The following is a 10,412-nucleotide window of genomic DNA, read 5'->3' as shown; positions in this document are numbered from 1 at the left end:
TTTTTTGGTGTAGTAATTGATAAACTGATTCTAAAATGCTTTGTGGAAATGCAGAGTGGAAATGCAGGGATCACCTGGTGGACAGGACTGAGACAACTCAGGCCAGCTCTCTCTGGTGCATTGGAAGCACTTGTGTATTTTTTGCTCTGACCGTGTCTGTAAACATTTCAGCCCAATACAGCAACCCCTTCTTCCTCCCCATCGGAGCAGAGAGCCTGTCAGTCTCTTGCCATTGAGATTTTTCAGCTGTGAGTCAGACTCTGTCCTGCAAAGGGGACACTTACCAGCCTTTCCAAGTGGCCCTGGAAAGGCCACTGATAGGCATGAACGTCACCTTGAAATGTGGGGGTGGTTGGCATCTCTTGTCTCGGGGCCCCAGGTGACATGGAAACCGTCCCAGTTCAGTAGCCTGCTAGACCAACATACAGAGGATGTGTGTGCTATGATGCTCTTATAAACGACCGGAGCGTGGCTTTGTTGGAATGTGTGTGTGAAATAAGTGAGAAAAAGCAAACACAAGATATTCTGTCTGAATGGACCACCGCCAGGTAAAGCTTGGCTTTGTGCATCGACAGAGATCGGAAGTGAAGTCAAAGAGGCACAGACCGAGTATAACGATCACTACTTTCTTTGGCTGAAGTTGCTTCACTGCATAAGAAAAGAGACTGGTTTGAAGTTTGTTCCAGGTACACAGTCACAACGCATTGACCCTGCAAGTTCAAAAGCATTTGGGTGAAAATACAAACTGCCTGTTAAGTAACAGTGACAAGCACAATGAAGGTTCATTACCTGGAGTACAATGTCGCAGGGAGGTGATGACTGTGATTTGTGGGAACTCTCAACTTAATGAACTTTACACGGACACCTGCCACAACACAGTCACCCTAACGAAATCACTAGGTTTGCAGGAAAAGCTCTCGGCCCCGTGGGCTGCGCTTTGGCCGCATGCTCTCACCATTCCCTGCCCAAAGTGAGTCCCAAGAGCTGAACGCTGTCAACCAGGGAGACCACAGAAACCAGGAGAACACCAGTAAGACCAGGGGCATGAGGCTTGGGCTCTGGGGAGGATGGGCCATGGGCAGGATGTGACATAGCCCTGGGAGGGACCCAACACAGGTGAGGGCCTCCCCAGCTGGCACAGGGAGCGGGAGCCGAGAACCTGTCCACCCCTTGGTACCTGGGCGGACTGCTCCCAGTGTTCTTTCCCAGCTCCTGAAGCTGGCGGGTCTCGATCCCGGAGAGCTTTCTGTCCTGAGCTGTGGGCACACTGTGCCGCCCAGGCGTCTGGGGGCTGTTCCATACCAACACGCCCAACCCCAACCCAACTTTCAGACTGTGCTATTTATTGTGGACCAGCTAAAATCAGTGCTTTGGGCACCTCTGGCCCCCCATGATGCCCCCAGAGCAGTTTGTTTTCTCTGCCAGGTGAAAGTTAGGGAAACCACAGCTGAGACGTGGTGCGGGTCCAGCGCCGAGCTGCCGTCAGCTTTCTGGGATGGTGGAGCCCGGGTCTCTGTTCAGCACACACAGCTATGCTATCACTGAACAGCATCGTTCTTCTGAAAGCCTGAGATTCCGGTCCAGCGGAGACTGTGCTGACCAGGGGCTGGGATTCGCAGCCCAGGCAGCCCCACGGGTGGAGGAGGATGGAGTGAGTCGGGAGGGTCTCTGAGGCTGGCAGATGGCGGCGAGCCACGCTGCTGACCTGGCTGGGGCTCTCTCGTCCCCTCTTCTCTCCTGTGCATCAGCACGCACGCTGCCCCGGCTCGGGCTGGCCTGGCAGCCCAGTGGGGTGCTGGCCGGAGCACCCAGGCCTGTGGCTGCCGTGGGAGAGGACAGGCTCCGGAGGCAGACCGGAGGTCCCAGCCGAGTCAGGGCTCAGGCGGGGGACAGAGTGCATGCCAGCGCTTCACCAGCTCCTTGGGCTTGCTGAGCATCTCATTCCAGTGCTCCAGCTGTCTGCCTCGGGTGCACATGTAAGGGCCCACCACCACCCGGCCCAGCTGGTGGCTGGCTGTGGGGGAGGGAAAAACACCATCATTCCCTGGAGCACAGAAACCACCTCACCTCGGGCCTTCTCTTTCTCTCTCTTACTCCTCCTCTCAAAGGACGGAGCCGGCCCCCTCCCTCTTTAAGCTCGAGCTGACAGCCCCCAAAGGGATCCTGGCTTTGCTCTGCAATTGGACATAGGGGGAGAAGGGCACCCAGGTGGGGAGAGCCAGCCCTTTGGGGTCATCCACTCTTAAGCCAACCTCACGTCAAAGAGCTGAGGGAGAAAGGGGCCCCTCCAGAAAGAAGCCCTCTTCCATCAGCCCACTGTATGTTCAGAGGGAATATTCAACAATTTTCTCCCACCAAGTGCCATGGTGGAGAAGGGCCGGAAGCTCTGGTCCGTGAGGCCAGCTAGCCCGATGGCTCTGCTCCCCCAGATGCTGCGAGTGGACACAGGGTGTCCTGTCACCCGCCCTGAACCTCACCCAGGACCCTAAAGTTTTGTCTGGAAGGTATGAGGCAAGGTAGGGCACACAACGACCCTCAGCATCAGGTCACTTGGCTGGTGGCCGGCAGCCAGGCCGCCACCCAAACTCTCTGGTGGCTTGCTCCAAGAGTGGGTAGCAGAAGCCACCCTTTAACCTCTCCGTATGGGGCCACGGAGAGTCAAACTGGAACAAAGCGGGGTGTGAATCCCGGCTCTCCTGCTAGCAAGCTCTGTGTCCTTGGGCGAGTATCTCAGCCTCTCTGAGTTCTAGTTTCCCTAGGCAGAGAGCAGAAACCTCTCTCTGTGGGTCCATACTGCCTGAACGCTCCTCCTTTGCCCGTTTCCCCCACAGCCCGGGGTGGGGGGGCGGCCTTACTCTCCCCTCTGGCGCTCTGCACCACTGTCAGGCTGAGGCTGGCCGTGTCCAGCTCCACGGGGTCGGCCCTGAAGCTGAAAGTCTCGCTGTACACGGGGTTGGCGGAGCCCAGCACAGCCGAAGTCTTCTTGCACTTGACAACCTTGTTGTGGTTCATCAGAGACACTTTGACAAACACACCTAAGGGGCAGTGCGGACCGTGGGCTGGGAGGGGCAGGCAGAGTCCAGCCTCTGGCCCGTGGGAGGTCTGGCTGGGAGGGCACACGCCCACCCTGGGCGCCAGGACCCCCCTTCTCCCAGCTGCTGCGGCCAGAGGGCATTGCAAGAGGAAACAGGGTTGATTAGTGTGTGGGCTTACGCTGCCCGAGGAAACGCTTGGCTCCCTCCCTTCCTTTTCCTTCCTCTGTGTCTCCTGAGTGCATCCACGGCTCGGCTGGCCCTTGTTTCCCAGAGCCTGGCACCACACCACACGCCCATCCCTCCCGTTGGTGGGGAGGGGCCCTGCCTGCTGAGTGCTCAGGCTCCCTGGGGCCCCTCAAACCCCTTCTCCTTCAGAGGGCCAAGTTTTTTTGGGGTGGGGCTCACATGGGTTTTGGATCCACAGTGGAAGGTTGAATGACAACTTGCTCCCAGTGACCCGGATGTGGAGACGCAGAGGCGGCAGATAGCTACCACCTTGCGGGGGTGGGGGTGGGGGTGCACATAAGGGCAGGGCGTTGCGGCTCCGCTCCTCCAGCTGCTGGGTTCCGGGAGGCCAGAGGAAGCAGGGCACCGCGCTCCCTGCCGGCCTGGGATGCGTCTTCTTCCAGCCGAGCGTCCTGCCTCGTGTACAGGGAGCCCTCCCGGGGGGCGGTGGGGCAAGGGGCCTAGCCCTGGAGGAACCGGCCTCCTTCATGGAAGGACAGAGGTGGAGGCAGAAGGACAGCACCGTTCAAGGAGCCGAGACACTGCCTTGGGAGGGGCAGACTTGGTCTCAGGCGTGTTAGGGGTCTTGGTGGAGGCCAAAGGGATTCAGTCTTGGGCTCAGTATAAGGAAGTGGCTTCCCACATCACAGGGGATAGTGAGCACTCCGTGGTGGGCCGCATGCAGGCAGAAACTGGAGGGCCAGAGGGAAGGGTCAGACTGCAGCCCCGGGCCCCAGGCTCACAGGACAGGGCCTGCCCTGGGAAGGAAAACTTACTGACGAAACTCGGGTCCTCCTGGAGCCGGAGGCCCTTGGCTCGCAGCACGACCACGGTCAGGCGACACAGGCAGTCATTGTAGCTGAGACAGAACTGCAGGTCTCCAAACTCGGAGGGAGGCTGGAGAGGCCGGGGGGAAAGCGCCCTCGTCACTCAGCAGGTGCCGGGGGAGCCGTGGGACCTTCCCGACAGCCTTCCTCCCTCCGCCCAGCAGTCAGGCACTGGGACGGGGTGACACACCCACGGTTTCTCCTTTCAGCCCACCGGCATTTTACAGATGGGGAAACTGAGGTCTGGACAGTCGAAGGGCCTTGCTGAAGATCACATAGTAGTGAGGGTCAGAGCTGAGGGTTCAAATCCAGTCTAGGGGATTCCAAAGCCTATTCCAAGCTACCTGGGTCCTCTCGGGGCAGGGCGGGCGCAGGAGAAGAGAGGGTATTTTCCTTGGCTGGTCCATTTGGGGTGTCACCTTTCACAGGTGTCTGGTTTGGATGGGAATCAAGTTGCTCCAGGTAATCTGGTCTCCAGGGCAAAAGAACCTCAGGCGGCCCTTCCTTGCCCAGGAGCAGCTCCACCCCGCCCCCGGTCCCGTGCGGCTGCAGCCCAGGCCCCTGACCCCGAGTCACACTTGCTTGGGCTGACGTCGGCCAGCAGGCGCTGGGCCACACTACCGGCTGCCCACGGCAGTCTGACACGCAGCGTTATGTGGTGGGTGACCTTGACCTTTACCTCCCTGCTCTCGGCCTCCAGGTCTCTCCAGAAGACGTGCGGGCAGTCACCTGCCAGAGTCTCATTTCTCAGGGGGAAGAACACCTGGCCCAGGAGCTGGTGCTTCCTCTGCCTGTCCACGTGGTACACGGAGAACCTGAGTACCCTCTGTGTGATGCTCTTGCTGGACACCTGGGAGAGATGAGGGTCTGGGCTGGGGTTGGGCGTGGAGACGGGATGGGAGGGTGTGGCACGCTGTTCTGGACACAGGAGCTTTTGGTGAGAGGTGGCTCAGCCAGGGACCTGCAGCCCTCAAACCCAAGCATCCTAGATTTTCTTCTCTTTCTCGTCTCCTTCCCCTTCCCCCATAAAGCTCAGAGAGGCTAGGATCAAGTTGGGGTGGGGACAGGGCAGGGAAGTGATAAGTAAACAGAAGTAAGTTTGTGAGCATGACGTGCAGCCACGCTGGGCAGACGGCTACCTGCCTTGGCTCTTCATGTCCTGAGAAGAGCAAGGTCACCTGTGAATTCCCACGGCCTTGACCCTCAGCAAAAGTGCCGGGAGCTGGGCCCCATGCCAGCTCTCTTTTCAGCTCCAGCTCTCGGGCCCAGAAGAAGGCAAGAATTAGGGCTCTCGCCTCAGCAATCACACTCTTCCCAGATGCTGAGTGGTCTCTCCTCACCTGGCCAGTCAGCCGGCTGCCCGGCTCTTGAAAATGTTTGTCTAAGGCCTCAAGGCAGCTCTTGATGACTGGTTTCCCATAAGGGCCCCCAGTCACTTGTTCAGGCTCCCAGGCCCCTGTGGGCTTGGCTCAGTGCCCTGACAGACTGTGCACCTCCAGACCCTGGGCCTGCCTGTCCTCGGGCCAGCCAAGGCACCACCTGCAACCCCATGGCTCCTGGGGCCTGCGCTCGCCTCCGACAGGCTGGGCCAGCTCCTACCCCTGCTCCAGGGATCACCTTGCCAGAAACCCCCTCGTGATCCAGGGCTTTGGACTGCTTCTCCAGAGCCCCATGGGCCAGAGCCTGGCATCCAGTAGGTGTTCCAAGAATGTGTTTTCTCTTTCTCTCCCTGACAGAGGAAGCCCAGCTCTCTACCCCCTCACCTCCCCGGTCTCGCCCCTACCCGCACCATCAGGGCTCCGGGCTCTTGCAGGCCCTGACCTGGCAGACAGGTAAAGCAGAGCTGGTGGCACTAGGGGCCTCGGGGGGCTGCAGGGCCCTGGCCGTCACAGGAAGCTGGGGCTCACCTGCACAATATCTGCTCTTTCCCTGGAAGCCAGACCCTGTCTGCTCCAGAGGTCGTACCTGGAAGATGAAGTGCTCATCAAACTGCGGGTTGGAGGTTTTGCGTCTGGTCTTGGACTGGAGGAAGCACCGCTCGTCGGGCAGCAGATGGAGCTTCACCAGGGGGCTGCAGGTCTCCGAGGGGGCTTGCAGCCTCTGCGCCTTGATCAAGCCCACCAGCAGCCGCTCGGCTTCCTGCTGGTATTCCACGGAGAACCACAGCCGCCCCAGGCAGCCCTCGGGGAAGTCGGTCTCACTCTTGTCCTCCAGGAACTTGTATAGCTCTGGGTTGATGGTCCCTATCATGCCTGTATTTCCTACAACACAGGGGTGGGGCAGTCTGCCAGGCCAGAGGAAGGCAGGGACGTGGGGGACAGTAAGCTCTGGGCTTCACCATCCCTGCCCCCAACCCATCTCTTCCTGACTGAGCCTCCAGCAAGCCGTTCACTGGCCTCTCCTGACCGCATCCGCCCCACGCCCTTCTCCAGACTGAGCACAGCCCCTCTCTCTAGGGCAACTCCTCCAGGAAGCCTGACAACACTAAGGCATGACATATCCAGGTCTGCTCCGCTCTGAGGCCCCCAGCAGAGTGTTCAGTATTCATTTAACCCCAGCGCCTAGGTCAGGGCCTGCTTGGGGGGTACCCAGTGCCCAGCACCTGGCCTGGCTCCTGTCCATGGGGTCCAGAAGATGTCTCAGTGATAAAGTGCTGTCTCTTTCCTTCCTCTTCAAATTAGAAGGGTATATGCCTGGGACTAGCTGATCATTGGGTGGTTCCTGGGAAGGTATCTTGGGAGGTCTTCAGAGCAAAGGGGTGGGCAGAAAGCTGTGCGCCCAGCTCCTACCATTCTGCCCTCTGGATCAGCCAACCTATCAACCTAGAACAGAACCCACTGAGTGTTCTGGGTTCCAATCCCAGATCTGTTGCTTACTGCCTCTGTGCCCTTCAGCAGGGCACTGTTAACTTTCTGAGCCTCTGTTTATGAATGTATAAAATGAGGTGAAGATCTCTTCCCCCACAGAGGCATGGTGAGGTCTAACTCCACAACGGCACCTGAGGCCGTATCTGGCACAGGCTGGGGGCGCAGCAGGCATTCGGTAAACCCAAGTACCTGGAAGGAGTGGTCCCTGGGCAACTCTTTCCAAGGGAAACCAGAAGACTCTGCCCAGAGCCCTGGGATCCCAAGGGAAATGGCTTTACTGCTGAGACCGGGCACACCCCTGCCAGCAACAGCCTTGCTTCTGGTTCACTCCTGGGGTCCAACCTGGGGGGTGGGGTTGCTGCCCAAATTCTGCCTTCAGGAGGCCAGCGGTGTGGGCTTTCCCCAGGCATCACAGTCCTGGTGGTCTCTGCCCCCAGAACAAGCAGACCTGGTAACTGGGGGCCTCGCTGGGGGGCTGCTGGTCCAGGCTGTTTTCCAGAGCCAGGCCCATGAAAGCAAATGGGCCCGCCCTGGCCTGAAGGGAGCCTGAGCCCAGGCGGGCTCTGGCAGGAGCACTCACCAAAGCTGCCGCGGGAGGGGTGGCGCAGGGGCTCCGGGGCGAGGCGGGGGTCCCGTGGGGCCTGGGCCCACTCTCCACGGTGTAGGGGTAGCCAGTCTCGGTCTTGGAGGGAAGGGAGCACCATGAATGGCACACCTGGGGGCCTGTTCCGAGGGGGGGAAATGACACACATGTTGGCGGCAAGAGAACAATGTGGCCTCAGTGCGCTCAGCCCATAGGGGTTGAGTGCCAGAGGCTGCAGGAAGAAAAGCCAGTGGGAGCCAGGAGGAGGCAAGAGCACCATTTTCTGGGCCCCCGCCCCGCCCCCCCCCCCAAAGCCAACACCTCTGTCTGTCTGCAGCCAGCGGAGACTTGCAGAAGGAGCACTGCTTCTGGAGTCACTCTGCCTGGACTCTAATGCCTGTTCTGGCACTTACTAGTCCTGCTCCTTGGACCTGCCACATATGTCTTTCCTTATCTGGAAAATGAGCCTCATCATGCCTGCCCCATAGCTCGTAGTGATGATTCTGGGGTTTCTTTGTAGCACAAGGAGGCGCTCCATAAACAGACCTCCCTTTCGCACCCTACTCCAAGGGAAACTCCACGGGGAGGGCCCTAAGCAAGGCCAGGAGCTTGCTTGGCCCCACATCCTGCCTCACCTGCTTGGCTGGGTCCCGGCATGTGGTGGGTAGAGCTTGCCCCCCTGAATGCCGGATGCAGCGGTGCTCCCCGGCAGCTCCTCATAGGTGAACATGGCACGAAGCTTCTTCCAGAGACAGCAGCTCACCCAGATGAGCAACAGGAGTGGCAGCAGCCCCCCAGCGAGGCCCCCAATGACCAGGGCCACCTGCTCTGGGGGGCAGAGACCACCAGGACTGTGATGCCTGGGGAAAGCCACTCCCCCTCACACCACTGGCCTGCTGGGGGGCCCAATTTGGGCAGCAACCTCACCCCCTGGGTTGGACCCCGGGAGTGACAGAGAAGCAAGCTTCCTGTTCCTTTGGAAAGCAGCCATGAACCATTTTCTTGTGCTCCTGAGTAGACGTTGAATCTGCTCTTACCAGAACCTTTATCTTCCCTGGGTTCCTGTTCAGGCTGAGAGTAAGCCTGAGTGTGGGCATCATGTACTTAAGGAAAGCCCAGGAAGGGATGATGCCCGGGTTTGCATTCCTGGCCCTATCCTCTGGGGTCTTGGAACCTGCTGAGAGGCTGGACTCATGTTTGAATTCTGTAACCTTCTCTAAAACCCAATCCCTTCCTCAACCCTCTATCAAGATGAACACACTTAGGGGAGTCAGTTGAAGGCGACAGGAGTGTGGATGAGGAAAGGGGCGTGTGAGAAACAGAGACACAAGGACCCTTCGCTGCCTGCACCCCGTCATTTGCGGGGGCCTGTCCGGATCCACTCGCGTTCAGCGCCCCCTGAGAGCCCTGGCACGCTCGTTCCCAGGCGCCGGCTGCCTGCCCTCGATGGGCGAAGAAGGTGCCTCTTTCGGGTCAGGTGCGGACAAGGGGCTTCCCGGGCTCTGGGGTCTGGACCGAGGGGACTGGTGAGAAGGCGGGGCCCCCACCCTTCCTGACCCGCAACCGTCTGGGAGGAGAGGGTCTCACTCTCCCCTTCACCCCGCCCCGCGCTAGGAGCCACACGCAGGGTGCGGACTGAGCCCCAGCGGGGCAGGCGGGGCGAGGCAGAGGGCGGCCACTGGGGGCCGAGGGGCCCGGGCGCAACGCTGGGGGCGAGGGTGGGGCGGGGGGCACTTACCTGCCATGGGACTGCTCGGGCCGGCTGTCGGGGCTGGGGCGCCCAGGTCTCCGCGCCTCCAGCCGCCGCGGGGCAGGCTTTTAAGGCCCGGCGGGGGCCGTCAGGCGGGCGCGGGGGCGGTCCCCCGTTGCGCCCGGGCCCTGGCGGCAGACGGCGGGGGGCAGGCAGCCAGCCCCCGGACGCCGCAGCTCCGCCCCGGCCAGCCCTGCTCGCCGCCCCAGAGCGGAGCCGCGGGTGAGCGCCCGGAAACTGCAGGGCTCCGGGCTGGGCCGCACGGGGTGCCCGGGGCTCCCCGCGGCTCGGGCGGGGTGGGGTGCGAGGGCCCCCCGGGTCCGGGAGGCCAGGGCTAACGCCTTCGCCGCCGCGTCTGATGGAGGGTTCAGCACCCGGCCCTTCACGCCCGGCCGCCTGGGCAAAGCCACCTGCCGGTGTAGGAGTGCGCCTCCACCTTCCGCGGCCCCCCGCAGGCTGCGGCTGCGCCCCCCTCCCCAACGCCCCTGGCCCAGCACCCAGCCGGGCTCCGGGGCCCTGCCCGGCTCCCAGGGCGGACTCTCCGCGCGGGGTCCCGGGTCCCCGCGCAGCCTGTCCGGCCGCGGGGGCGCGCGGTGCGGCGCTGAAGTTCACACGTCCGCGGTCGAAACACACAAAATAATGAGGCGTCGGAGAGCCCGGGTTCTGCCGCCGGCCCGCCTGGGTTCCGACGCCGGCTCCCCACTTGGGGCAGTTTCCTTCAGCACTCTGGGCTCTCTGTCCTCAGTTGGGTTAGTAAGGGTACTCCCTCTGGGTGAAAGTACGTAATGGACACGGCTTAGATCGGTGACTTGGCCTGAAGGTGAGGGGCTGGGGGTGCACAGCGAGTGCCAGCCACTACAGTGGTGATTATGTGACCAGGGTGGCGTCGTCTGGGTCCCCTCGACACCCGCAGCCCCTATTATTGTAGTGATGATTATTAGACCGCAGGGGCAGTGCCAGTCGAGACCAGTGGACGCAGCCTTGATGGGAGGCTCGAGTAAGGGCCGTCCAGTTTCTGTGCCCGCTCCCACCCAGCGTGCGCCCCATTGGAGGATGCGTCCCCTCTTGGGGCAGCGCCCAGCGTCCCTGCGGGGCGCTCTGGTGGGAGCATCTGAGACCTTGAGG

The 10,412-nt window shown here is 61.2% G+C and overlaps 1 protein-coding gene across 5 annotated transcripts; it reads right to left on the bottom strand.

Annotated features, from left to right (window-relative positions):
* Positions 1–612: 612 nt before the first annotated feature.
* Positions 613–9,332, bottom strand: LOC118527471 (synaptotagmin-15-like). 5 transcript variants are annotated; one of them, XM_036079281.2, is made up of 8 exons: positions 9,276–9,332; positions 8,173–8,365; positions 7,531–7,677; positions 6,053–6,371; positions 4,767–4,937; positions 4,037–4,157; positions 2,856–3,035; positions 613–2,014 (listed from the first exon to the last, which is right to left on the bottom strand). In XM_036079281.2, exons 1-8 carry the CDS (start codon positions 9,280–9,282, stop codon positions 1,872–1,874), a joined length of 1,281 nt encoding a protein of 426 aa, XP_035935174.1. In that variant the 5' UTR covers positions 9,283–9,332; the 3' UTR covers positions 613–1,871. The 5 variants fall into 5 exon arrangements, 4 of the variants coding, with proteins under 4 accessions (XP_035935174.1, XP_035935172.1, XP_077933596.1 ...); XM_036079279.2 differs by having other exon boundaries at positions 6,053–6,348; positions 7,535–7,677; XM_078077470.1 differs by having other exon boundaries at positions 2,856–2,997; positions 6,053–6,348; positions 7,535–7,677.
* Between the last annotated feature and the right edge of the window lie 1,080 nt (positions 9,333–10,412).

This window comes from Halichoerus grypus, chromosome 7 (assembly GCF_964656455.1).
Source record: "Halichoerus grypus chromosome 7, mHalGry1.hap1.1, whole genome shotgun sequence".
Taxonomy (NCBI): domain Eukaryota; kingdom Metazoa; phylum Chordata; class Mammalia; order Carnivora; family Phocidae; genus Halichoerus; species Halichoerus grypus.
This window is presented reverse-complemented; position numbering and strand designations above follow the sequence as displayed.

Bases quoted from the DNA above. Each gene is read 5' to 3' on its own strand.
- LOC118527471 (XM_036079281.2), bottom strand. The intron at 6,372-7,530 runs GTGCTCCTGCCA...CTGGCCTGGCAG, and splicing joins TCCCGCGGCAGCTTTGGTGA to ACTGCCCCACCCCTGTGTTG. The intron at 3,036-4,036 runs GTAAGTTTTCCT...ACTGCCCCTTAG, and splicing joins GGAGGACCCGAGTTTCGTCA to GTGTGTTTGTCAAAGTGTCT.